The sequence below is a fragment of the Lipophrys pholis genome (assembly GCF_963383615.2).
Source record: "Lipophrys pholis genome assembly, chromosome: 15".
Classification (NCBI taxonomy): domain Eukaryota; kingdom Metazoa; phylum Chordata; class Actinopteri; order Blenniiformes; family Blenniidae; genus Lipophrys; species Lipophrys pholis.
In genome coordinates, this window is record NC_137642.1 from 123,211 (window position 1) to 151,076 (window position 27,866).

At 48.1% G+C, this 27,866-nt stretch overlaps 2 protein-coding genes across 4 annotated transcripts in view; one reads left to right on the plus strand and one right to left on the minus strand.

Moving 5' to 3' along the window:
- Positions 1-27,866, minus strand: part of LOC308120878 (NLR family CARD domain-containing protein 3-like) — a 191,272-nt gene that overhangs the window by 85,849 nt on the left and 77,557 nt on the right. The gene's annotated exons all lie outside the window — the stretch shown is intronic.
- The window catches only part of LOC308120877 (NACHT, LRR and PYD domains-containing protein 12-like), a 344,912-nt gene that overhangs the window by 54,590 nt on the left and 262,456 nt on the right, over positions 1-27,866 (plus strand). Inside the window, exons 4-14 of one of the 3 annotated variants that reach the window (XM_080481772.1) lie at positions 7,105-7,224; positions 8,470-8,589; positions 9,546-9,647; positions 9,724-9,802; positions 10,115-10,322; positions 10,681-12,484; positions 12,565-12,738; positions 15,370-15,552; positions 20,132-20,314; positions 20,610-20,783; positions 21,088-22,636. In XM_080481772.1, the coding sequence (XP_080337898.1) occupies positions 7,105-7,224; positions 8,470-8,589; positions 9,546-9,647; positions 9,724-9,802; positions 10,115-10,322; positions 10,681-12,484; positions 12,565-12,738; positions 15,370-15,552; positions 20,132-20,314; positions 20,610-20,783; positions 21,088-21,094 (3,154 nt within the window). In that variant the 3' untranslated portion in view covers positions 21,095-22,636. Of the gene's footprint in view, positions 1-3,625; positions 3,829-4,134; positions 4,330-4,571; positions 4,789-7,104; positions 7,225-8,469; positions 8,590-9,545; positions 9,648-9,723; positions 9,803-10,114; positions 10,323-10,680; positions 12,485-12,564; positions 12,739-15,369; positions 15,553-20,131; positions 20,315-20,609; positions 20,784-21,087; positions 22,637-27,866 lie in introns of those variants that run through there. The other 2 variants (XM_080481770.1, XM_080481771.1) reach the window with 2 other exon arrangements.

The following is a 27,866-nucleotide window of genomic DNA, read 5'->3' on the forward strand; positions in this document are numbered from 1 at the left end:
GTACTGGGTGGAGCAGTGGGAGAAGCAGGGGGAGCAGCTGGTTAAGCAGAGGGAGTAGTGGTTGGAGCAGTAGGATCAGCAGGTGAAGCAGAGGGAGTTGTGGGTGGAGCAGTGGGAGCAGCAGGTGAGGTTGAGGGAGTAATTGGTGGAGCAGTGGGAGCAGCAGAGGGAGTAGTGGGTGGAGCAGTGGGAGTAGCAGAGGGAGTAGTGGGTGGAGCAGTGGGAGCAAAAGTGGGTGCAAAAGGTGAAGCAGAGGGAGTAGTGGGTGGAGCAGGGGGAGCAGCTGGTGAAGCAGAGGGAGTAGTGGGTGGAGCAGTGGGAGCAGCAGGTGAAGCAGAGGGAGTTGTGGGTGGATCAGTGGGAGCAGAAGTGGGAGCAGCAGGTGAAGCAGAGGGAGTAGTGGGAGTAGAAGTGGGAGTAGCAAGTGAAGCAGAGGGAGTAGTGAGTGGAGCAGTGGGAGCAGCAGGTGAAACAGAGGGAGTAGTGGGTGGAGCAGTGGGAGCAGAGGGTGAATCAGAGGGAGTAGTGGATGGAGCAGTTTGAGCAGCAGGTGAAGCAGAGGGAGTAGTGGGTGGAGCAGTGGGAGCAGAAGTTGGAGCAGCAGGTGAAGCAGAGGGAGTAGCGGGTGAAACAGGGGGAGCAGCTGGTGAAGCAGAGGGAGAAGTGGGTGGAGCAGTGGGAGCAGCTGGTGAAGCAGAGGGAGTAGTGGGTGGAGCAGTGGGAGAAGCAGAGGGAGTAGTGGGTGGCGCAGTGGGAGCAAAAGTGGGAGCAGCAGGTGAAGCAGAGGGAGTAGCGGGTGAAGCAGGGGGAGCAGCTGGTGAAGCAAAGGGAGTAGTGGGTGGAGCAGTGGGAGCAGCAGGTGAAGCAGAGCGAGTTGTGGGTGGAGCAGTGGGAGCGGCAGGTGAAGCAGAGGGAGTAATGGGTGGAGCAGTGGGAAAAGCAGCGGGAGTAGTGGGTGGAGCAGTGGGAGCAGCAGGTGAAGCAGAGGGAGTAGTGGGAGCAGAAGTGGGAGCAGCAGGTAAAGCAGAGTGAGTGGTGGGTGGAGCAGTTGTAGCAGAAAGTGAAGCAGAGGGAGTAGTGGGTGGAGTAGTGGGAGCAGCAGGTGATGCAGAGGGAGTAGTGGATGGAGCAGTGTGAGCAGCAGGTGAAGCATATGGAGTAGTGGGTGGAGCATTGGGAGCAGCTGGTGAAGCAGAGGGAGTAGTGGGTGGAGCAGTGGGAGCAGCAGGTGAACCAGAGGGAGTAGTGGGTGGAGCAGTGTATGCAGAATTGGGAGCAGCAGGTGAAGCATAGGGATTAGTGGGTGGAAAAGTGGGACCAGCACGTGAAGCAGAGGGAGTAGTGGGTGGAGCAGTGGGAGCAGAATCGGGTGCAGCAGGTGAAGCAGAGGGAGTAGTGGGTGGAGCAGTGGGAGCAGAAGTGGGAGCCGAGGGTGAATCAGAGGGAGTAGTGGATGGAGCAGTTTGAGCAGCAGGTGAAGCAGAGGGAGTAGTGGGTGGAGCAGTGGGAGCAGAAGTGGGAGCAGCAGGTGAAGCAGAGGGAGTAGCGGGTGGAGCAGTGGGAGAAGCAGGGGGAGCAGCTGGTGAAGCAGAGGGAGAAGTGGGTGGAGCAGTGGGAGCAGCTGGTGAAGCAGAGGGAGTAGTGGGTGGAGCAGTGGGAGAAGCAGAGGGAGTAGTGGGTGGAGCAGTGGGAGCAAAAGTGGGAGCAGCAGGTGAAGTTGAGGGAGTAATTGGTGGAGCAGTGGGAGCAGCAGAGGGATTAGTGGGTGGAGCAGTGGGAGCAGAAGGTGAAGCAGAGGGAGTAGTGGGTGGAGCAAAGGGAGAAGCTGGTGAAGCAGAGGGAGTACTGGGTGGAGCAGTGGGAGAAGCAGGGGGAGCAGCTGGTGAAGCAGAGGGAGTAGTGGTTGGAGCAGTAGGAGCAGCAGGTGAAGCAGAGGGAGTTGTGGGTGGAGCAGTGGGAGCAGCAGGTGAGGTTGAGGGAGTAATTGGTGGAGCAGTGGGAGCAGCAGAGGGAGTAGTGGGTGGAGCAGTGGGAGTAGCAGAGGGAGTAGTGGGTGGAGCAGTGGGAGCAAAAGTGGGTGCAAAAGGTGAAGCAGAGGGAGTAGCGGGTGGAGCAGGGGGAGCAGCTGGTGAAGCAAAGGGAGTAGTGGGTGGAGCAGTGGGAGCAGCAGGTGAAGCAGAGCGAGTTGTGGGTGGAGCAGTGGGAGCGGCAGGTGAAGCAGAGGGAGTAATGGGTGGAGCAGTGGGAAAAGCAGAGGGAGTAGTGGGTGGAGCAGTGGGAGCAGCAGGTGAAGCAGAGGGAGTAGTGGGAGCAGAAGTGGGAGCAGCAGGTAAAGCAGAGTGAGTGGTGGGTGGAGCACTTGTAGCAGAAGGTGAAGCAGAGGGAGTAGTGGATGGAGTAGTGGGAGCAGCAGGTGATGCAGAGGGAGCAGTGGGTGGAGCGGTGGGTGGAGCAGAGGGAGTAGTGGGTGGAGCAGTGGGAGTAGCAGAGGGAGCAGTGGGTGGAGCAGTGGGAGCAGAAGTGGGAGCAGCAGGTGAAGCAGAGGGAGTAGTGGGTGTAGCTGTGGGAGCAGCAGGTGAAGCAGAGGGAGTAGTGGGAGCAGAAGTGGGAGCAGCAGGTGAAACAGAGGGAGTAATGGGTGGAGCATTGGAAGCGGCAGGTGAAGCAGAGGGAGTAATGGGTGGAGCAGTGGGAAAAGCAGAGGGAGTAATGGGTGGAGCAGTGGAAGCGGCAGGTGAATCAGAGGGAGTAATGGGTGGAGCAGTGGGAGAAGCAGCTGAAGCAGAGGGAGTAATGGGTGGAGCAGTGGGAGCAACAGGTGAAGCAGAGGGAGTAGTGGGTGGAGCAGTGGGAGCAGAAGTGTGAGCAGAAGTTTGAGCAGTAGGTGAAGCAGAGAAAGTAGTGGGTGGAGCAGAGGGAGCAGCTGGTGAAGCAAAGGGAGTTGTGGGTGGAGCAGTGGGAGAAGAAGTGGGAGCAGTAGGTGAAGCAGAGGGAGTAGCGGGTGGAGCAGAGGGAGCAATGGTTGGAGTAGTGGGAGCAGCAGGTGAAGCAGAAGGAGTAGTGGATGGAGCAGTGGGAGCAGAAGTTGGAGAAGCAGGTGAAGCAGAGGGAGTAGTGGGTGGAGCAGTGGGAGCAGCAGGTACAGCATTGGGAGTAGTGGGTGGAGCAGTAGGTGGAGCAGTGGGTGGAGCAGTGGGAGCAGCAGGTGCAGTAGAAGGAGTAGTGGATGGAGCAGTGGGAGCAGCAGGTGAAGCAGAGGGAGTAGTGGGTGAATCTGACTCCAAACTCCACCTCTTCCTCCTCCACCTCATGTTGAAGCCTGGAGTGTTTTAACAATCTGACTCCAAACTAAATGTGAAAAGCAGACAGAATGTAAAAGTGAAGAAGACTGTATTCAAGGCTTTTAGTCTTGATAGGAGACGTCATCCCCACTCAAATGAGGCACAAAAGTGTAACCCAGGTCCATAAAGCCCGAACTAAATAAAAGCGATTATATTAATAATGATATAAATCATGTTATTTTATTTTACTTTCTTTTATTTTCTTGGGGTTCAGATGTATTTAGACTCTTATTTTGAAGAAGTCACGTCGCAGTGGGGACCATGTGACCAGGCGCAGCCAACCAGGTTGTTTTCTTCCTGCTGCTCTATACCAGACGCTCTGCAGACACGGAGCTGGCAGCTTGGAAGGAGAAAGAGAAAAACAGCCAACGAAACTAGTGAAAGAGTTCTCAGTTTCTCGGATATTTAGAAAGGTGATCGGAATCTTGTTGTTGCCACCTGGTTTGCTCTGGTGACGTGGTTGGTGCACACTGCTGGACGGGACACGGTGAGTGGGAAAAACTAACTTATTTTCATTTTAAGGATATTTTCTCCATCTATTTATTTAGTTTTGTGGACATGGAGAGCTATTATAGCAGAATTATGCTGTTTTATGTTACTTTAGTGGATCAAAGGGTAAATTGGAGGCGTAATTGAAGCGCAGCCGTGATGTTTTTCTCTCCGCGTGATGTCGGCTGGAATGCAACTTATTAAATTCAAATAAGCTGGAACTTTTACGGACTTTTACTTCAATTTAAAGCCATGGAACGTTAGCTTTAAGTTACCTGAGCATATTATTTTGTTCATACACCAGGCCTTGTAAGGTTGGACCAGGAGAATTCTGACATTCCGTCAGAATTTGGACTCCAGGTTCAGGAAACCCGATGGCGAGCCTCCTGAGGAACCATTGAACTGTGTGAGTCTGAGACTCTCAGACTCTCAGAATCAACATTCTGTTATCTGCAGGCGTCTTGGACTCTAAATCACAGAGGCTATGTTCTCATGACTGGTGTGTATTTGTGACAGCCACGTCAAACTCAAATGTTTTTACAATAGTTTTACAATATTGTCTTGTTTTCATCAAACCACATATTTCAAGTAATTTAAACAGTTTGTGGTTTGTACCGTTTATATTGATGATTGTGTTTGAATGAGACACATTCTTGTGTTCTTATAATGGTGATTTCTGTGCCTAGAGGAGCTCATATTTCATCACTTCCCCTCTGACACATTTCTGCTCTTCCTGAGTAGAACGGAGGAAACACGTGATTTATGTGAAAACAACTCCCCCACTGGGCCCCACTTCCTGCTGCTGACTCATCTGGGTGTGTGAGAGAGAGCAGGACAGAGAACGCTGAGGTTGTTAGACATCAGAGACGGACGAAGACGGACGAAGAGCAGCTTCTTCTCTCCACAAGTTTCCTCACACATGGAAAAGTGTCTGTAAGAAGAAGAGAAGAGAGTTCAGGTGAGAATCTCTCAGCTCTTTAGAAGCTTCCACAACGGAGCAAAAGACTTTCTAACTTCTCTTTTTCTCTTTCATTCACACCATCACAAACCTCTGACAGCTGCTTTCTTCTTCTTCACCTGTTGGACAAACATTTCATCCTCCATTTAACTCCTTTCTTCACTTCTTTTCTTCTCCATGGAGAAACTCTGAAAACATTCAGCAGTGGGCGGGGCTTCAGCCCTCCTTCACTCTGATTGGCTCAAGTTTGTGTTGTCTAAAACACACACACACACACACACACACACACACACACACACACACACACACACACACACACACACACACACACACACACACACACGACTCAATCATCTCATTATTTATCATCCAGACGCTTCATTTTTCCCCTGAAACCTCCAACTGACATTAATCCTAATGATTGTTGTATTTTTCATGTTTCTATATTTTCTTCTCTCATCTTATTTCTTCTGTTTGTTCATTATTTATGCTTCTTGTTGTTCTTCTTTCTCTGTTTTGTCTCGGCTGTCGCTCTCTGATCTCAGTCTACTGAATGATACCGTCTCTAACTGGAACTACCAGGATGTGGGTTTCTGTTTCCTGCTGCACCACCCACATGATCTTCTGTGTGTGTGTGTGTGTGTGTGTGTGTGTGTGTGTGTGTGTGTGTGTGTGTGTGTGTGTGTGTGTGTGTGTGTGTGTGTGTGTGTGTGTGTGTGTGTGTGTGTGTGTGTGTGTGTGTGTGTGTGTGTGTGTGTGTGTGTGTGTGTGTGTGTGTGTGTGTGTGTGTGTGTGTGTGTGTGTGTGTGTGTGTGTGTGTGTGTGTGTGTGTGTGTGTGTTGAGCAGGTTGGTGTGTTGCTCTCTGTCTGACTCAACATGTGGGACGTGGATGAAGAAGACCCACCAGAGTGTGTGGACAGGTAAGACGTCCCCCCCTCCTGCATTCAGTCAAACAGCAAACAGAAGAATGGACACTAAATGTAAACTCCATAGAAAGATGAAATGTAGTAAAAGTGGCTCTGCTGTATTGACACGTCTCAAGGCTCAGTGATTTCAAGTCATCCAAAGTGAGCTGAAGTGATTTCAACAGGCAGCAGACAAAGAGCTGCAGTAAAGGACATGAGGTGCAGAGACATTCCACCGTCCCCATGATCAGTCCCAATGTGATCATGAAAGACACAAGGACAAGCAGTAGAAAGGACAAAGACTAGAAGATCATGTGTTGTCTTTCAGGTCAGAGTTTCTAACTCCTCTTAACCTGATCCAAGGTCAGAGCAGTGTCACCTTTCCAACAGGGAGTTTAAAGGAAGTGGACGTCTCCACATGACACTGAAGTCCAAACGTCCCACATCACTAACTTACAGTTTGGTCCACAAAGATTTGTCCAGAGACAAAGTTTGTCTCATTTTGTTCTGTATATTACCACAGGAAATAGAAATGAAACCCTCCAGACTTCAGCTTTAATTCAGTGGCTTCAACTAAAACATCCCAGAACAATGTGAGGAACTAAAGGATTTGAACACAATCCCTTCATGTCAGAGGCTCAAAAGTCACTGAACCAATGAAATAAGAGCGAATCAATCCTTCATCTCTCACACTTGTTGAAAAGCCTTTGCAGGCAATGACTGGCTGAAGTTGTGAACTCATGACGTCAGCAGGCGCTCGCTGGGTTTCCTCTATTTTAATGCTCTTCCAGGCTTCACCGCAGAGCCGCTCACTTGATGTTGCTTTGTGGGCCTTTCTAATCCAAGTTTAATCTGTAAGAGGTGAAATTCAGAATACAGATTATTGTGGGAAAAGTCAGAGTCAAGATCAGATGCTACTACTTTTCCAGGAACTTTGAAACAAAAGGCAGATTGGAAATGACATGAAGGTTATTGAAGTTCTTTCATCAAACATATTTTTACTGATCAATTCCTGAAAACTTTTCCAGAAGAAAATAACATTAAAGTTATTTTGTTGAAAACAGGAAATGAAATGATAAGAACCAAGTGTGATCTGTTGATCTAATACAGCTGTGTGTGTGTGTGTGTGTGTGTGTGTGTGTGTGTGTGTGTGTGTGTGTGTGTGTGTGTGTGTGTGTGTGTGTGTGTGTGTGTGTGTGTGTGTGTGTGTGTGTGTGTGTGTGTGTGTGTGTGTGTGTGTGTGTGTGTGTGTGTGTGTGTGTGTGTGTGTGTGTGTGTGTGTGTGTGTGTGTGTGTGTGTGTGTGTGTGTGTGTGTGTGTGTGTGTGTGTGTGTGTGTGTGTGTGTGTGTGTGTGTGTGTGTGTGTGTGTGTGTGTGTGTGTGTGTGTGTGTGTGTGTGTGTGTGTATAGAGGTGAGAAGCTCAGACACACAGCAGGGTCTTCAGTATCCAGCAGCTTGTCTATGAAGAGTGACCGGTCCAACGGTCTTCCACTAAACTTCAGTGCTGAACCTGGACCTTCAGACACAAAGTAAGAAACTCTTTCTTTTCTTTTCTTTCCTCAAAACCAGAGTGAGAGAAGTTGTGCTCACTCTAAGATTCACTTCCAGTATTTTAGTACAAGAGTCCAAACTGCAAACTGACCAGCAAAGTCTGATCCTACACTCTTTCAAAAGTCCTATTTTGATGATGAATCTGCTGGTTTCAGAGCCCTGAGGAACACCAGAGGAGAGGGGGATGGGGGGGATGTAAAAGATTTGAACTCAATGAACTCAATGCAACTAAAGACAAATCTGTATGTTGCTTGTTGCCCTCTGTCCCTGTCCTGTCACTTCATCACTTTCTATCTTTGAACCTTCAACCAGAAGAACAGAAAGTCTCCTCCTCTGAGTCTGGTTCTACAGAAAGTCTAGTCCTCTGAGTCTGGTTCTCCACTTTCCTTCCTGTTAAAATGTTTTTTCTTTCTACTGTTGCTTTTACTTGCTGTGGTGGAACAGTTGAGTTTTTTCTCTGTAGAAGTACCTTGAGATTATTGTGGTTCTCTATGAATTGAATTGAATCAAATGGAATCAAATGGAATTGAATGGAACCAATCCAGTGATGTGATGGACAGTCTGATGGACGTCAGTCTGTAGAGGAGGGTTAAATGGAGTTGGTGATTCAAGGAGGAGGAGCAGGAGCATGACGAGAAGGAGAAGGAGAAGGAGGAGGAGGAGGAGGAGGGTAAAAGTCCAGAGTCAGCTGCAGTCAGGTGGTTGATGGTGATTCTGATGAGAGGTTCTGTTTCTGAGCTTCATTGAGGGAAACCAGACTGGAACTGTTCATACTGATTATTGTGGGAAAAGTCAGAGTCCAGATCAGATGCTACTACTTTTCCAGGAACTTTGAAACAAATGGCAGATTGGAAATGACATGAAGGTTATTGAAGTTCTTTCATCAAACATATTTTTACTGATCAATTCCTGAAAACTTTTCCAGAAGAAAATAACATTAAAGTTATTTTGTTGAAAACAGGAAATGAAATGAGAAGAACCAAGTGTGATCTGTTGATCTAATACAACATTCTGACTGTGTGTGTGTGTGTGTGTGTGTGTGTGTGTGTGTGTGTGTGTGTGTGTGTGTGTGTGTGTGTGTGTGTGTGTGTGTGTGTGTGTGTGTGTGTGTGTGTGTGTGTGTGTGTGTGTGTGTGTGTGTGTGTGTGTGTGTGTGTGTGTGTGTGTGTGTGTGTGTGTGTGTGTGTGTGTGTGTGTGTGTGTGTGTGTGTGTGTGTGTGTAGAGGTCAGAAGCTCAGACACACAGCAGGGTCTTCAGTATCCAGCAGCTTGTCTATGAAGAGTGACCGGTCCAAACATCTTCCACCAGACTTCAGTACTGAACCTGGACCTTCAGACACAAAGTAAGAAACTCTTTCTTTTCTTTTATTTCCTCAAAACCAGAGTGAGAGAAGTTGTGCTCACTCTAAGATTCACTTCCAGTATTTTAGTACAAGAGTCCAAACTGCAAACTGACCAGCAAAGTCTGATCCTACACTCTTTCAAAAGTCCTATTTTGATGATGAATCTGCTGGTTTCAGAGCCCTGAGGAACACCAGAGGAGAGGGGGATGGGGGGGATGTAAAAGATTTGAACTCAATGATTTTTAACTTTAAAGTTATTCGACCAGAATCCATTTAGGAAACATGAAACATGTAGGATCCAGTTTCAGTTGTTGATGTTGATCTCTGATACATTAATACCTTTCTGAATGGAATTGGTCATGACACTCACACAAACACTTAATTCCAGCATTTAAATTTAAAGGAACATACCAGTGTGTTGACCTCTTGCTGATTAATGATCAGTTTCACAACATTTAAGAATATTCTGGAGGTTCTAATCCTCTTTCTCTGAAAAAGTCCAGTCTTTTATTTTGGGCTGAATCGGTCCAATCTTGATCATTTTGCTTCAGCTTCTGCGACGCCATCTTTGATATCCCAGAAACCCTTGTGGCAGATTTCCCAAGATGATGTCAGTTAGGAAACATCAACACAGTTTGATGTTTTGTTTGTAAACATCAACTTTGGTGGATCGATTTGGGAAACTGCAGGTTGGAAATGAGTCCAAATGAGTGTTGATGGTCTTGTTTTGGTGTTTTGGTTTATTCTCTCTGCAGAAGGGAGATGTTTTATGGGAAGTAGATTTTGAAGATTGTTTTTCTGGTAGAGTAACTTTAAATGTGGAACTACAGTTTATAACTATTAAATATCCTCACAGTATTTTCACAAAGTCTGACTTAGAGAATCAAAGTCTCAGTTCTTCCATGTATCTTCCATTGTTCCAGTCAGTCTGTTCCTGATGTTGTGTTTGTTTTTAGCTCTGACTCTGGGTTTCCATCCAGCTGTGTGTCCATGAAGAGTGACCGGTCTAAGGAGGAACCCTATAATTTTAAATGTGGAGCAGGAAGTGGTGATGAGGGGTGAGAATCAGTGTTTGTCTCAGGATTCCTCATCACACCACACAGCAGCTTTAACAAAGTCAACATGTTTCTGCAGCGTGAGCCAGCAGAGCTCCCAGCTTCTCCCTGGTGGCTCCGCCCCTCAGCATCAAAGACATCTGGACTCCACATTTATGGTGAGAACACGTCTCCATTCAACACTTTACTGTCACATCATGAGACAGAAGAAGCTGCTGTGACTTCCAGCTGAAACATGAAACAGACACTCAGCTTATTAGATCCATTCAGGTCCAAAGTGAAACAGTCCAACCTTCATCCAGCTTCCAGTCTTCACTGATGCTTGAAGCTGCTTCTGCTGGAGATCCCACATGAAGTGTGATTTGGCTTCACATGTTGTCCATCCTGCTCTCTGCACTGGATTTACACTCACATCTCAATCTGGCTTCAGTTTCAGCTCAAAGTCAACTCCAGATGTTTCTCTGTTCCAGCAGCTGGAGGACAACATGGTGACTTTCATGAAGAAGGAGCTGAAGCAGATGAAGAAGCTCCTGAGTCCAGATTACCCAGCATGCTCAGAGAGTGAGAGGGAGGATGAGGATGAAGAGCAGAGGAGCAGCAGAGAGTCATTTCTGAGGATCACCCTGGACTTCCTGAGGAGGATGAAGCAGGAGGAGCTGGCTGAGCATCTGTGGAGCAGTAAGAGGATTTGATCTCATTTCTCATGATGGAGATGAAGCTGAAATGTTCTCAGCTGGAGCAGAAAGCAGTCAGAAACAGAGTCCATCCAGAGAACACAGGTCATTTCCAGGTCAGACACAGAAAGTGTGAAACAGACAGAAAGTCCAAAACAAGCAGCAGAGAAGAGGAGACACAGAGAGAGTTCCTGAACTCTGCTGCTCATGTGATGCAAACATCTGCATCAGATCAGAGGCTGTTTGGTCTCCACTGAGGAGCTGGATGGAGCTGATGGAGGAGAAACATCTCCACTAACACACTGTCATCTTCACATTCAATGTCAAACACACTCAACTCATTCCTGCTTTCTTCTTTTCAGGAACTTCTCCTGGAGTCTGCCAACAGAAGGTGAAATGTGCCCTGAAGAAGAGGTTCCAGGTTGTGTTTGAGGGGCTCTCTAAAGCAGGAGAGTCCACCCTCCTGAAGCAGATCCACACAGAGCTCCACATCACAGAGGGAGGGACTGCAGAGGTCAATGAGGAACATGAGGTCAGACAGATTGAAACAGCATCCAGGAGAGCAGCCAGAGCAGAAAGCAGCATCAGACCAGGAGACCTCTTTAAAGCCTCACCTGGAAGCTCTCCACCAATCAGAACAGTGCTGACAAAGGGAGTGGCTGGCATTGGGAAAACAGTCCTGACACAGAAGTTCACTCTGGACTGGGCTGAAGACCAAAGCAACCAGGACGTCCACTTCACATTTCCATTCACCTTCAGAGAGCTGAATGTGCTGAAGGAGAAGAAGTTCAGCTTGGTGGGACTTGTTCATCACTTCTTCACTCCAACCAAAGAAGCAGGACTCTGCAGCTTTGAAGACCTCCAGGTGCTCTTCATCTTTGACGGTCTGGATGAGTGTCGACTCCCTCTGGACTTCCAGCACCCTGAGATCCTGACTGATGTTACAGAGTCCACCTCAGTGGATGTGCTGCTGACAAACCTCATCAGGGGGAACCTGCTTCCCTCTGCTCGCCTCTGGATCACCACACGACCTGCAGCAGCCAATCACATCCCTCCTGACTGTGTCGGCATGGTGACGGAGGTCCGAGGGTTCACTGACCCACAGAAGGAGGAGTACTTCAGGAGGAGGTTCAGAGAGGAGCAGCAGGCCAGCAGGATCATCTCCCACATCAAGACCTCACGAAGCCTCCACATCATGTGCCACATCCCAGTCTTCTGCTGGATCACTGCTACAGTTCTGGAGGAGGTGTTGAAGAGCAGAGAGGGAGGAGAGCTGCCCAAGACCATGACTCAGATGTACATCCACCACCTGGTGGTCCAGGCCAAAGTCAAGAAGGTCAAGTATGATGGAGGAGCTGCCACAGATCCACACTGGAGTCCAGAGAGCAGGGAGATGGTGGAGTCTCTGGGAAAACTGGCTTTTGATGAGCTGCAGAAAGGAAATCTGATCTTCTATGACTCCGACCTGACAGAGTGTGGCCTGGACCTCAGAGCAGCCTCACTGTACTCAGGAATGTTCACACAGGTCTTTAAAGAGGAGCAAGGCCTGTACCAGGACAAGGTCTTCTGCTTCATCCATCTGAGCCTTCAGGAGTTTCTGGCTGCTCTTCATGTCCATCAGACCTTCATCAGCTCTGGAATCAACCTCCTGGATGAACAACAACAAACCTCCCAGAGGTCAAAAGTGTTGAAGAAGAAAGTTAATCTCCACCATCTCCATCAGAGAGCAGTGGACGAGGCCTTGAAGAGTCCAAATGGACACCTGGACTTGTTCCTCCGCTTCCTCCTGGGTCTTTCACTGGAGACCAATCAGAGTCTCCTCCGAGGTCTGCTGACACAGACAGGAAGTAGCTCACAGACCAATCAGGAAACAGTCCAGTACATCAAGGAGAAGCTGAGTGAGAATCTGTCTGCAGAGAGAAGCATCAATCTGTTCCACTGTCTGAATGAACTGAACGATGGTTCTCTGGTGGAGGAGATCCAACAGTCCCTGAGATCAGGACGTCTCTCCACTGGTAGACTGTCTCCTGCTCAGTGGTCAGCTCTGGTCTTCATCTTACTGTCATCAGAAGAAGATCTGAAGGAGTTTGACCTGAAGAAATACTCTGCTTCAGAGGAGGCTCTTCTGAAGCTGCTGCCAGTGGTCAAAGCCTCCAACAAAGCTGTGTACGTGGTTCATGAACAAATATGTAGAACTGAGTCCATGACAAACATTGAACTGGTTTTCATTGTTGGTTCTTCTTCAGGTTGAGGAGATGTGGTCTGTCATGGAGAAGCTGTGGAGCTCTGTCCTCAGTCCTCAGCTCTCAGTCCTCGAGTCTGACACATCTGGACCTGAGTTACAACAAGCTGCAGGATTCAGGAGTGAAGCTGCTCTCTCCTGGACTAGAGAGTCCTCACTGTAAACTGGAAGCTCTCAGGTTCTGACATTATTGATCATTAATATCCACCACTCTCTGTTCTCCTGCTCACATCTCTAGAACATCAGTAAAACATCTCAGTAGAACACTGCAGCCTCTTGATATTTTCTCCTCTATTAATCAGGAAGTAAAACTACAAAGTAAAGTTTCCAGTGTAAGTTCAGGTGGAGAGCAGCAGCTTGACTTCCTCCACTCACTGTGTTTGTGATGCTCCATGTCACAGAGTTCTGCCTCAGACTCTGACACCGACACGACTACGAGCAAGAACACCACACATGAGACAAGCCCAGCAGCAGCAGGACACTCACTTCAGGTGTGCTCCTGTGGCTGGATGAAAATATCATCACTTAGGAGGCTGAGGATCCACCAAGGAAAGAGAGGAGGATGAGAGAGCAGAGGCAAGAGCCTCACAGTGAGCAGTACTTCTTATGAAGCAACCAGTCAAATCAGTGGAGTGAAGCACAGCGACGGGACAAAATAGAATAGAATAGTTTATTCTAGTGATGGCCAGATGAAGCTTCATGAACCACTGTCTTTACTTTCTGACCCTCACACAGAACCTCTGTGTTTTTCTTCTTTTCATTTTAAATTAATATTATCTTAAGAATCCTACTGTCACTACTTGGGATGGGATCTACCTGTTTGTTCTCCTTTTTTCAAAAAAATTTAAAATAACCTCAAAAAAATTGATAAGAGAATCGATAAAGAATTTGATCGTTAAACAGAATCGAAAATGGAATCTGAGAAATCTTATCAATTCCCATCCCTATTTGGGGACATGTCCAATGTCCTCAGCCTCCTCAGGAAGTCCAGCCGCTGTTGAACTTTCTTCACCAGCTGAGTGGTGCTGAGGGTCCAGGTGAGGTCCTCACTGATGTGAACCCCAAGATATTTGAAGCTGCTCACCCTTTCCACTCCCCAGATAGACATTAGCTGATGAGGGCCCCTCTCCTTCCTCATGTCCACTATCAGCTCCTTCATCTTGTCTGTGTTGAAGGTGAGGTTGGTGTCCTCACACCAGGTCACCAGACTGGACACCTCCCTCCTGTATGCCGCCTCGTCTCCTCCAATGATACGTCCGATCACTGCAGCGTCATCTGCAAACTTCAGGATGGTGTCATCCTTATGGGGGGAGACATAACCGGAGGAGGACACAACCCTGAGGAGTGCCAATAAATACAGTGAAATCTAACAAAACAAGAAGAATCCTATTAAAGACACATGGAATCTATTAAAGAGTGTAAAGAGAAAGACCCAGAGACATTTCATTAGTAAGGAAGAAATCATAGAAATTATTATCAAATGTAAAACCAAATCTTCAGATTGAGACTAAATGGAGATGAAACCAGTAAAGAGGGTGATTGAGTTTATCTCCAAACTACTGACTCACATCTGGAACCTTTGTCTTTCCAAACTTTCTCTCTTTATTCAGGTTGGAGTGGTTTTAAATGTGGAATTAGTTGAATTAAATATTCACAATTGAACAACATAAAGAAATACTTTTAGAGTTTAAAACAATGCTTTAAGTGGGCCGGTATTCACCAGTACGCAGTACCAGCACTTTTAAATTTTACCTCTCAGCATACAGGACGTTCACTTTAAACCCAGCGGCTTCAACAATGACGCTCATTTATGGATTTTTACAGATAAACGATCTTCATGCTGACGATACATTGGTGATGCGTTCAGGTGCATCACATAACTCTGCCTACTGCGCTCAGTGGCTGAGCAACGTCCTCCTCAGAGGAAAATCTCCTCTCCTCAGAATCATAATCAGCAAATACAATCAACAGAGAGAAAACCCTCAGTGTTTGTTGCTCTCTCTTTCTCTCTCTCTCTCTCGCTCTCTCTCTCTCTCTCTCTCTCTCTCTCTCTCTCTCTCTCTCTCTCTCTCTCTCTCTCTCTCTCTCTCTCTCTCTCTCTCTGTCACGTTGGTCAAACGATATTTATTTTAAAGAAAATAAAAAAAGACAAGCCCACACTGAAGTTCATGCCCTTTTAGGACGAAGCGTCTGCAGCGATCTTTAAAATAAACTTTATACCAAACTAAACAAGCCAACAAACACCTAGAATACTGAAAAACTCTCCACTCAATACCTTCAACCTTTTACCTTTCTAATAAACTCTACAGCCTTTTTTCTAGAAGCAACAACAATCACTTCAATTTACATTACTTACAGACTGTGTGTGTGTGTGTGTGTGTGTGTGTGTGTGTGTGTGTGTGTGTGTGTGTGTGTGTGTGTGTGTGTGTGTGTGTGTGTGTGTGTGTGTGTGTGTGTGTGTGTGTGTGTGTGTGTGTGTGTGTGTGTGTGTGTGTGTGTGTGTGTGTGTGTGTGTGTGTGTGTGTGTGTGTGTGTGTGTGTGTGTGTGTGTGTGTGTGTGTGTGTGTGTGTGTGTGTGTGTGTGTGTGTGTGTGTGTGTGTGTTGTGATCCAGATGTTGGAGGACAGAGATGGACTGAGCTCTGCAACATGTTAGTGATCAGCATGTTGATGAGACTCTTCTCCTCCTGGTGGCTTCAGCTGTTTGGACTTTACATTTCTAAACTCTTCCAGTCTGAACCTTCTTCAGTCTCAATGACTTCAACATCAGACTTTGTCCTCTAATCTCACTTCTTTCTCTCTTTATTCAGGTTGAGGGGCTGCAGGTTGTCAAAGATCAGCTGTTCTTCTGTGGCCTCAGCTCTGAAGTCCAACCCCTCCCTCCTGAAACATCTGAAACATCTGGACCTGAGTGGGAACCCGCTGCAGGATTCAGGAGTTGAGCAGCTGTGTGGTTTTCTGGAGAGTCCACTCTGTAGTCTGGAGACTCTGAGGTCAGACTCCATGTTTGAGTTTGTGTGCAGTGAAAGTTGTGTTGACACTAAAGGTCAGACATCAGGCTGATATGAGATGATCCACACTGAGGATCTCCATGAGAAACTGAGACTTCTTCTCTGGGCTTTAGTCCTGTGACTGTGGCAGAGCCGTGTGGAGCTCCACATTTCAAAGCTTGGTAGAAGAAGCAAGGTGCTGCAGTGGAGAATTCTCCGTCAACCTCTGACACGCTCCATGTTGAGCTTCAGCTTTCAAAGCAGGCTGATCTCTCCTGGATGAAGAGTCACTGATCTCCCAGCTGGAGCTCCAAACTCTCCCTCACTCTGCCATTGTTGCCCCCCTGCCCCAGTGTGTGTCATGTAGGGGTGTGATTCCATCCTGTAATAGGAAACAAAGAGGCAGACCACTTGAGCTGGTGTTTGGCTCGGCTGCAGGATTTAATATGCTGCTGCCTCTGTGCAGCTTTTAGGCTCCTTCAATCGCCATGCGCCCTCTGCTGGCCTTTTAGAGTAACACACTACTGCTTTCGCCTGAAAAGTACTACTCTGTTTGAGCCTTTTAAACTCTATTTGAGACACAGTAAAATAAAATATATCTATAGGGTAGTTTTAATCACTTTGAACTTATTTCATTTATTGTTTTAACCCTGAGCTGTAATTTACTCCTATTGACTTTTTAACATCTTTTAAATACGCTTTAAATTGCTGCACCTTTTTTTAATCCTTAACACCGGAGCTCCTCAATTAGTTTTCCTCGAGGGCCAAAATCAGAGCAACATGTCAAACCAAGGGCTGGAACATCTGCAGGTATTCTGCACTCTGGCAGTAAAAGATTTTTTAATTGCAGATGTTTGAGCTGATGTGACCATTATGAGGGACCGAGCAGAAAGACCAGGACCTCCAAAGGAGGCCAGGACCTCCAAAGGAGGCCAGGACCTGGAGGCCAGGACCCTGTTGTATTTAAAATGTTTATTAATATTAGTTTTTTGCAAAAGAAAAAAAAAAAAAACCTGTATAAAACCCCCCTAAACATGCTCAAAAACTCACCAAATTTGGCACGCTCATTAAGCCCCAGAGAGCCAAAATGTCTCTCTAGCGCCACCTAGAAAAACCAAAATGGGCACCACGGCCCATAGGAATGTCGTAGAGAGATCAAACCAAAACTCAATTGTTTGTCTCATCGAGACCTAAAAATCTCGTACTGCTACCCCTGACTTAAATCTGACAGGAAGTCCGAAGTTTGCCTTTCAAAGTAAGATTTTCTATCAAAAACGGCCCTCAACCTCTGAAGGAGAATACATTTGACCCCCTAAACATGCTCAGGGACTCACCACATTTGGCACGCTCATTAACACTGGGTGATATTAAATGAAAATGTAAAAATAAACCCCCAGAGAGCCAAAATGTGCTCTCTAGCACCACCTACAAACACTACAACGGCCACCAAAAACACTTAAACGGCCCGTAGGAATGTCGTAGACCGATCAAACCAAAACTTAATTGTTCGTCTCATTGAGCCCAACAAATCACATGCTGGAACCCCTAAACCTAAATCTGACAGGAAGTCTGCAATTTTCCTTTTAAAGTAAGATTTTCAAACGCTAGCTACTCTGAGCACGAATATCTATCGACTTCAGAAACCTACTAAATAACAGAGGAGACTCTCCTCCTCAATAATCCCCAATATCACTTTCAGTGGTGGAGCGGTTCTGTTTTTATTAGTCGTCAAAGTTTTGAACACCGAATCCGCCTCCTCGTCCAGTTTAAAGGTCTTGTGCTTTGAATGACGCGACATTTTGTCTTTATTTGAAACGGTTCTCTTTAACAATCATTTCTTCTTGATGTCCACATCGGCAGTGCTGATTCTCTCTCTCTCACACACACACACACACACACACACACACACACACACACACACACACACACACACACACACACACACACGGTGCAATACTGCCCTCTTGTGACGAGTTGGTAAACATGCAACTGTGACGAGGGAGAGAGGTGTGTTCATGGGAGATTCTTTTCTGTGTAGCTCTATGAATTAGTTCTGTGTCTGTAGCTCTAGAAACAGCAGCCCAAGGCTTTAACTTTTTTTTTTTCCCACACCTTCAAAAGAATTGGACTCACGGTGAGTACAGGATTCCAGCTGGTGGCGCCACTGATCCTTAAAGCCTGTTTTATTCTTGACACGTCAGCGAGCTCTGTACGGCTCCGTGCGGCTGAATGACGTCATTGTAGCCGCCAGGCCCCTCCGAGCGGCTCTGTTCACGCTGACGTCACCGCTCCATGCTCCTCCAACTTCTTGTGACTCCAGTAGAACCTGTGAGGTGTGGAGCGGTAAGAGCTCCACCCTGTACTGAGCAGACACGTCACTGTGCACAGACACATATTTAACTGTTAACACACCGTGATGAGGGACAATGACAACCTACAGAAACACTCTGATTCTACTTTTCTTTCACATGAAGCCGTTAAAAGGATCATTTTATGGCTCCAAATCCAAGCTTTCCTTTCCAGTAGTATGTGGTTTGTTTAGTCGTTACTGATGAAGCTAAAGTCTGGCTTCATTAGAAAGAAGTTCTATTAATGATGCGTCTCATAGCGGAGCGCCCCCTGCTGCCTCATGCAGACCTCAGCCTGCGGTCAGAACGCCATACAAGACCTGGAAGTGAAGTTAGTTCCAATCAGGTTCCATGATTACTTCATAAAACACTCTGGCTTCACTTCCATGCAGTAATGTAACATAATGATCCCAAAGATCCCTGCAGAGGGGCGGAGCCTCCAGCACAGGGTGGAGGAGGAGGAGGAGGAGGAGGAGGAGGAGGAGGAGGAGGAGGAGGAGGAGGAGGAGGAGGAGGAGGAGGAGGAGGAGGAGGAGGAGGAGGAGGAGGAGGAGGAGGAGGAGGAGGAGGAGGAGGAGGAGGAGGAGGAGGAGGAGGAGGAGGAGGAGGAGGAGGAGGAGGAGGAGGAGGAGGAGGAGGAGGAGGAGGAGGAGGAGCTTTAAAGGATTTAGACACTTTGTTTTGACATTTCAGTGGATTTTCACAATAAGTTTCAGTTAAACTGACTTCATTTTCAGGAACTGATGGAAAAATATAGAGAATTTCATTACAGACACTGAATTTAAAGGTTCTTATAGCACTGGAGGAGGAAGAGGAGGGGGAGGAGGAGGAGGAGGAGGGGGAGCAGGAGGAGAAGGAGGGGGAGGAGCAGGAGGGGGAGAACAGAGAAAGAGGAGGAGGAGCAGGGGGAGAAGGAGGAGGAGCAGGAGGGGGAGAACAGAGAAAGAGGAGGTAGGAGGAGGAGGAGCAGGAGGGGGAGAACAGAGCAAGAGAAGGAGGAGGAGGAGCAGGGGGGGGGGGAAGAGGAGGAGGGGGAGGAGGAGCAGGAGGAGGGGGAGGAGGAGGAGGGGGAGGAGCAGGGGAGGAGGAGGAGGAGCAGGAGTAGGAGGGGGGAGGAGTAGGAGGAGGAGCAGGAGGAGGAGTAGGAGGAGGGGGAGGTAGAGGAGAACAGAGGAGGAGGAGGAGGAGGAAGAGAACAGAGGAAGATGAGGGGGAAGAGGGGGAGGAGAAGGAGGAGGAGGGGAGGAGGAGGAGAAGTAGGAGGAGGGGAAGAGGAGGAGGAGGAAGAGGAAGAGGAGGGGAAAGAGAAGGGGGAGGAGGTGGAGGAAAACAGAGCAAGAGGAGGAGGAGGAGGAGAACAGAGCAAGCAGGGGAGGACGAGGAGGAGGAGGGGGAGTAGGAGGAGGAGGAGCAGGAGGGGGAGGGGGAGGAGGAAGAAGAGGAGGGGGAAGAGGAAGAGGGGGAGGAGGAGGGGGGAGGAGGTGGAGGAGAACAGAGCAAGAGGAAGAGGAGGACGAGGAGAACAGAGCAAGCAGGGGAGGAGGAGGAGGAGGAGCAGGAGGAGGAGAACAGAGCAGGAGGAGGAGGGGGAGGGGGAGGAGGAGGGGAAGGAGGAAAAGGAGGAGCATGAGGAGGAGGAGGAGGGGGAAGAGGAAGAGTGGGAGGAGGAGGGGGAGGAGGAAGAGGAGTGGGGGGAGGAGGAAGAGGAGGGGGAGGAGGAGGAGGAAGAGGAGGGGGAGGAGGAGAACAGAGCAGGAGGAGGAGGGGGAGGAGGAGGGGAAGGAGGAAGAGGAGAAGCAAGAGGAGGAGGGGAGGAGCAGGAGGGGGAAGAGGAGAACAGAGGAGGAGGAGGGGGGAGGAGGGAGAGGAGAACTTTGTGTGTGTGTGTGTGTGTGTGTGTGTGTGTGTGTGTGTGTGTGTGTGTGTGTGTGTGTGTGTGTGTGTGTGTGTGTGTGTGTGTGTGTGTGTGTGTGTGTGTGTGTGTGTGTGTGTGTGTGTGTGTGTGTGTGTGTGTGTGTGTGTGTGTGTTGTGATCCAGATGTTGGAGGACAGAGATGGACTGAGCTCTGCAGCATGTTAGTGATCAGCATGTTGATGAGACTCTTCTCCTCCTGGTGGCTTCAGCTGTTTGGACTTTACATTTCTAAACTCTTCCAGTCTGAACCTTCTTCAGTCTCAATGACTTCAACATCAAACTTTGTCCTCTAATCTCACTTCTTTCTCTCTTTATTCAGGTTGATTAACTGCAGTTTGTCAGAGATCAGCTGTTCTTCTGTGGCCTCAGCTCTGAAGTCCAACCCCTCCCTCCTGAAACATCTGAAACATCTGGACCTGAGTGAGAACCAGCTGCAGGATTCAGGAGTTGAGCAGCTGTGTGGTTTTCTGGAGAGTCCACTCTGTAGTCTGGAGACTCTGGGGTCAGTTGACTGTCTGTTACTGTTGTAGAAGGAGAAATGTTTGTGAGCAGCTGTGATGTGAGACTCTGATCCTGCAGTGAGAGATGGACTGAGCTCAGCAGCTTGTTACTGATGTGTGTGGACATGAGGAGGAGTGGGGATGTTGTGCTGACATGTGGAGGATGAGTGTGATGAAGATCCACAACAACAGAACAGCTCATTGATCAGGACACAGTAATGTGGAGCTGCTCATTTCTCCATCAACACATCTGATTGGTTCTCCTCATTCATTCTGCTGCTTTCTCTCTTTATTCAGGTTGAGGGGCTGCAGGTTGTCAGAGATCAGCTGTTCTTCTGTGGCCTCAGCTCTGAAGTCCAACCACTCCCACCTGAAGGAGCTCGACCTGGGTTCCCACAAGCTTCAGGGTCCAGATGTGCAGCAGCTGGTTGGTCTTCAGCAGAGTCCAGACTGCAGCCTGCAGACTCTCAGGTCAGTAGATGTTGGAGTGAGTCCATGCTGCTTCCAGCAGGGTTCTACTAAACACAGTTAGTGTGAGAACAAAGATCCAGAGTTTGACTGCTCTGTGAGGCTGTGAGAGGAGAACGCTGAGCAGCTTCAGGATTGGACAGCAGAGGACACAGTCAGCCAATCAGAGGAGCCTCAGGCTTGTTGTGTTGGTCTGACAGTGGTGGTCCTTCATGAGCTCTGAGCTGCTGCTGTGGACAGGACTGAAGTCCTGGCTGCTCCACAGAGACTCTCCTCATCACCTCTCATCTCTCTCATCTCTCTGCAGGTGGTGAGAGCAGAGAGGACGCTGTGTGTCCTGATGATTCACCCCCATCAAACCAGGGTTCCTGGGGATGTGACGTAGAACCATAACTGTGTGGACTCACCCTCCTCCTCTTCCTCCTCTTCTTTCTCCTCCTCCTCTTCCTCCTCCTCCTCCTCCTCCTATTCGTCCTCCTCCTCCTTCTCCTCCTCCTTCTCCTCCTCCTTCTCTTCCTCCTCATCCTCCTCCTCCTCCTCTTCCTGCTGCTCCTCCTCCTCCCCCTCTTCTTCCTCCTCCTCTTCTTCCTGCTCCTCTTCTTCCTGTTCGTCGTCCTCCTCTTCTTCCTCCTCCTCCTCTTCCTCCTCCTCCTCCTCCTCCTGCTCTTCCTCTCCCTCCTCCTCCTCCTCCTCCTCATGTGTTGGTTCATTGTGTTGGGCCTGGCCTCCATGACTCACCCCCTCTGGACAAAGGAACATTTGATCACCACTGGAAAAATTCACCATTGGTCACGTGACCCCCACCAGGGGGTCCACAGCAACCCCTCCCTAGAAGCTGCATCCCTGCACCTCACCACCAGGGGGATCCACCAACTCCATCCACAGACGTAGAAAACGCCCCGGAAACTCTGAAGCCAACCCCGCTCTGATTGGCCAAGGCCATGGCGAGCACAGCAGGGAGCCGGACCATGATGCGCCGGTATAAAAGTCCCACCTGCGAAGACACACCGTCTCCAAGACGGATTCACGTCCATCCAGACGCAGGACTTCGTACGGAGACACAAGGAGCCACGTGTTAACTCATGTGGACCGGCCCAGAACTTTTTAACTCCCTTCTCTCTCTCCCCCTCCTTCACTAATCCGCCGCCGCTCCTGTTATCTGATCAGATAAGCTCACACACACACAGTCACATTTAGCAGCCAAACTGCTATCTGGTGCTGCTAAACCACATCCACATCCATCACCAGAGTTCTAACTGCATGTCCCGTTAGAACTCCGGCGCTCAGAACCGGGCCGACAAAGTCCACCAGTCTTTACGGGAGTAGGTGAGACCGCGTCGTTCCGAGACCCCCTCACGCATACTCGCGCAACGGGTTTATCTGATCGTTAAGCAACCGCTGTGTCCCCAGAAAGAGCAAATGTCTTTAGTGGTCACGTGGGAAGTGTCATTTCCTCTTGACGTCCACCTGGTGGACACATCAGACCATTGCGCTCTCCCTCTGTGCACCGCAGCTGCACGCCCCTAGTGGTTGTCAAAGTCACCACACTGACCCGCCAAAGTCTGCCTCCTTCCGGTGGACGTTCGAGGCCGCTACACCCATTACACTCATCACTCCAGGCCACACACACACACACACACACACACACACACACACACACACACACACACACACACACACACACACACACACACACACTTTGTACATAGTGTTGATGTTTGATAGATTAGATCTCCGTGTTAGATGTCGTTTGCTATTTGAATGTGTTGATTTATGAGATGATTTCAGAATTATTTATGAATTAATACACTTTTGTTAATAAACGCCTGTTAGCTGAATTGAACGATTCTTGGTGATTATTGTGTATTTATTGTTGACAATTCACTGGTTTGTAACAGTCTGTGCTCGGATCTCACACCTTCCCTTTTATTTAAGATTGTTATATTTTTACACAGAAATATTAACTAACTTAAATAAACCTTTTTACAAACAAGACTGATTTTTTGGTATTAGCTATTTCCAGTTTATCTGGTGTGCCCCCCCTTTTTTTTAATCAATAAATAAATAATGAATTTATTCAAATTAATATTTTGTCATTAAAAAATTATTTTTGATAATTTATTAACTTTTTAAGTAATTACTCAATTACTTTAGGAGTTGTTAATGAGTAAATGACCGTTTACTTCCATTAATAATTTTAATTTTTCATAAATTACTTCCAGTGATTTATTACTCAGTAATCTATTACTTTCAGTAATTTAATGCTAATAATCAACCATAAATCCCAACAACCTGAAACAGATGTTAACCAGGTGTGAACGGCCCAGAAAGACCTGATGAGACACACAAGCTGAAGAGGCTCTGACAGAACTCACTCAGAAACCTGAGTCACTTCTCTGTCTGACAAAACAAACTCCTCCACTTCTTATCATCTTCTTATCATTCTTATCATGCTGTCTTCTATCAGCTGTTCTTGTTTTGATGTCATGGTTCTGAAAGAGTTCTGCTTCTGCTCCTGTATCCATAGCAACTGTGGATGGAGCTTCAAATAGCCACAGTCAACGTGGTCCCTGAAGGTCTCCTGTGTAGGACATTACAGTCGTCCTTCATCACTACACAACAAGTTGCCTGAAAAGCTCAGTCGCTAGAGCATGAGACTCTTCATCTCAGGGTTGTGGGTTTGAGTCCCACGTTTGGCGGTGCTCTCTTTTCAGGCAGTGGTTCACAGTGACGAATCCTACAGCTGACCACTCACCACTGTGGCTCCCTGAGCATGACCTTTGACCCCCATCAGCTTTACTACGAAGCAGGTGATCAACTCAGTAATTCAACCAGGCTGTTCCATCCTGATCAGAGCTCGTTCACATAAAATAGGCGATGATGAAAGAAAAAATACTAACTCCTATATTTTGTTCTCATGAGAGGCTCTAATACTCTTCTGTAATAACCAGTTGGTCTGAGCTTCTTAAAAAACATCTCCAACAATGTGTTTACAGTCTGTGGCAGACAGAAGAACCAGACAGGAGGTAAAGCTGTGCTTAGCTGAGTGAATTTATTCTATGATGCAACAGTTACCATGGCAACATGGCAAGAGCTCCTTTCTGACATCACAGCGATGTCATCAGTCTCAGTATCTCCATGACGAGCAGAACCAAATGAGAAGTGTTGAAGTGATAGAAAAGCTGCAGTGAGAGTCCTGACAGGAACCAGCAGGAGAGATCACATCACTACAATATGAGCTTCTCTTCATTGGCTTCTTGTTCAATCTACAATAGAATTTAAAATCCTTCTTTAATCTCTAAAGCTCTTAACAACCAGGCTCCATCCTATCTTAAAGAGCTCTTAGTCCCATATTACCCACAAGAACACTTGGTTCCTCCATTTCAGACACAAGTTGTCCTCAATCAACTTCAACACTTGAACTTTGGTTTAAAATGTGTTTCTTTGATATTTTCAGATTCAGGAATTATGTCACCAATGAGCCTGAAATATATGTTTGGAGGTTTTCAGGAAAACTGGAGCAGCTGGAGAAAACCCAGGAGGGACAAGGAGAACATGCAAACTCCAAGCTGGCCCTGACTTGAAGTGTAGAAATGCTCCAAACCTGCAGCTTTATGACAATCACTGGAGTCCTTTAGCTTCTTTGTTGGTCTAGGAGGATGATTCTTACTTAGGGTGTGAAAGGTGCTCGGTTCAATTCCCAGATGAGCCCTTTGGTCATCAACCATGATACTTTGTGTTTAATTTCAAAAGAGGCTTTGACTTTGTGTGTGAGAATCATTCTCAGCAATAGGCTGCTATAACTTCTGTTAATGAGTCTGCTAACCATTTCTAAACAATAGAAAAAAAAACTGCTTAAATGTGTCCTATACAAAGCTGATGGGACAGGCTCATCATGGAAGAGATCAAAGGGGATCAGCGCCTGTTGCCATGGAGACACTGAGAACAAAGGAGAGGCAGACACACTATTTCATCTGGTCCTGGCCTGCTGCTCCTGTTGCTCACTGGTTGGTATCAAAGTGAAAATAGGTTGTTTTTTTTAATTAAAGTGAACATGACAGTGGAAATGGGAATCGTTTTTTTTTTTTTTATTAAAATGAAAATCAAGGTGGAAATATGATTTTCTATCAAATTAAAGTGACTATAAAAGTGAGAATAGGAGTTTTTTTCTAAATAAAGTGACTATCACAGTGAAAATAGGAGTTATTTTTCAAATTAAAGTGATGTCCAAATGATGTAAAAATCCTCATCCTCCACTTTGTGCAATTAAAAAGCAAATCAAGCTCCAGATGGATCAGAACTCCTGGAGTGAAACATAAAGTACTTCAGGAAAGGAGGAGAACGCCGCCACTAGAAGTAGAGATATTTTCAGGATTGTTACGTTACGTTATGGAACGAACACTGAAGTTAACCCAGAAGTGGAGTATGGACATGATTGTGTGGTCATCTGTGGTCTGGTGGGGAGTGTGTGTGTTGCCTTCAGGGGCAATGGGAAATAAAACCACTGCATGTAAGAAACACTAAACAATAAAAACACTTCTGGTTAAGATCACAGCAACTTAAAACACAATAAATAAACCAAATATGCAGCAGAATCATTGAACTGTGATTAAAAAGCTGTCAACAATGAAGCTGTCCCATGAAGACAAAGTATTGACTAGTTTCCTGCTGCTGGTTGATCCATGATGCAGAAGATTTGGATGAATGACTGATGGTTTCTTTGGATGTTTCACATCTTGTTTTGCTCTTGTATAGAAAACATTTACAATCACATTCAACACAAAAATTGGAAGAAAGAAAGTAGATGTTTTCACCAACGTGGGCCGGGGAGCTCAGCTGGTCAGAGTGTGGTGCTAATAACACCAAGGTCATGGGTTCAATCCCCATACTGGGGGCAGGAAGATGACGCAAAGGTATAAATTCTGACCAGTGAAGAAGCACCACCATTCCAAGATGAAAGTGGGAATGGGAGTTCTTTTTAAATCAAGGTGAAAATATGAATTTCTATCAAATTAAAGTGACTTTCCGCAGCCCGGGCCGTGGTGGAGGCAAAAACTCGGGCCTGGGAGGAGTTCGGGGAGGCCATGGAGGAGGACTATCGGTCGGCCCCGAGGAAATTCTGGCAAACCGTCCGGCGCCTCAGGAGGGGGAAGCAGTTTTTCACCAACACCGTTTACAGTGGAGGTGGGGAGCTGTTGACCTCAACTGGAGATGTCGTCGGGCGGTGGAAGGAATACTTCGAGGACCTCCTCAATCCCACCATCACGTCTTCCGCTGAGGAAGCAGAGGCTGGGTTCTCAGAGGTAGACTCGTCCATTACCCGGGCTGAAGTCACCGAGGTAGTTGCTAAGCTCCTCGGTGGCAAGGCACCGGGAGTGGATGAGATTCGCCCTGAGTTCCTTAAGTCTCTGGATGTGCAGGGACTGTCGTGGCTGACACGTCTCTGCAACATTGCGTGGCGGTTGGGGACAGTGCCTCTGGAGTGGCAGACCGGGGTGGTGGTCCCTCTTTTTAAGAAGGGGGATCGGAGGGTGTGTTCCAACTACAGGGGGATCACACTCCTCAGCCTCCCTGGGAAAGTTTATTCCAGGGTACTGGAGAGGAGGATCCGGCCGTTAGTCGAACCTCGGATCCAAGAGGAACAATGCGGTTTTCGTCCAGGTCGTGGAACACTGGACCAGCTCTATACCCTCCACCGGCTACTCGAGGGTTCATGGGAGTTCGCCCAATCAGTCCACATGTGTTTTGTGGACCTGGAGAAGGCGTTCGACTGTGTCCCTCGGGACGTCCTGTGGGGGGTGCTCCGGGAGTATGGAGTCCGGGACCCTTTGCTAAGGGCTGTCCGGTCCCTGTACGCCCGGAGCAGGAGTTTGGTTCGCATTGCCGGCAGTAAGTCGGACCTGTTCCCAGTGCACGTTGGCCTCCGGCAGGGCTGTCCTTTGTCACCGGTTCTGTTCATAACTTTTATGGACAGAATTTCTAGGCACAGCCAGGGACCGGAGGGGGTCTGGTTTGGGGACCACAGGATCCCGTCTCTGCTTTTTGCAGACGATGTGGTCCTGGTGGCTTCATCAAACCTGGACCTTCAGCGTGCACTGGCGCGGTTCGCAGCCGAGTGTGACGCAACTGGGATGAGGATCAGCACCTCTAAATCCGAGGCCATGGTTCTCGACCGGAAAAAGGTGGCTTGCCCCCTTCAGGTCGGTGGAGAGCCCTTGTCCCAAGTGGAGGAGTTCAAGTATCTCGGGGTCTTGTTCACGAGTGGGGGGAAGATGGAGCGTGAGATCGACAGGCGGATCGGTGCAGCGTCTGCAGTTATGCGGTCGCTGTATCGGTCCGTCGTGGTGAAGAAGGAGCTAAGCCAAAAGGCGAGGCTCTCGATTTACCAGTCGATCTTCGTTCCTACCCTCACCTATGGTCATGAGCTTTGGGTCATGACCGAAAGAACGAGATCCCGGATACAAGCGGCTGAAATGAGTTTCCTCCGTAGAGTGGCTGGGCGCACCCTTAGAGATAGGGTGAGGAGCTCAGTCACCAGGGAGGAGCTCGGAGTAGAGCCGCTGCTCCTCCGCATCGAGAGGAGCCAGCTGAGGTGGCTCGGGCATCTGTTTCGGATGCCCCATGGACGCCTCCCTCGGGAGGTGTTCCGGGCATGTCCCTCCGGTAGGAGGCCTCGGGGCAGACCTAGGACACGCTGGAGAGACTATGTCTTTCGGCTGGCCTGGGAATGCCTCGGGGGCCTCGGGGTCCCACCGGAGGAGCTGGAGGACGTGTCTGGGGCGAGGGAAGTCTGGGGTTCCTTGCTTAGACTGCTGCCCCCGCGACCCGGCCCCGGATAAGCGGAAGAAAATGGATGGATGGATGGATTAAAGTGACTATGAAAGTGAGAACAGGAGTTCCCCCCTCACCTCCAGAGGAACATAGAGAGTGAGCTACCAGCAGCTTCTCTCTGGGGAGGAGAAAATCGGTCCTCACCTCCAGAGTGAACAGAAGTCATGTCTGTATATTCCATCCATCATCCATCCATCCATCCATGATGTGATCCAGTAAACATGTCCAAGCAGTAGTGTTGTGTTGTTGCTTCTT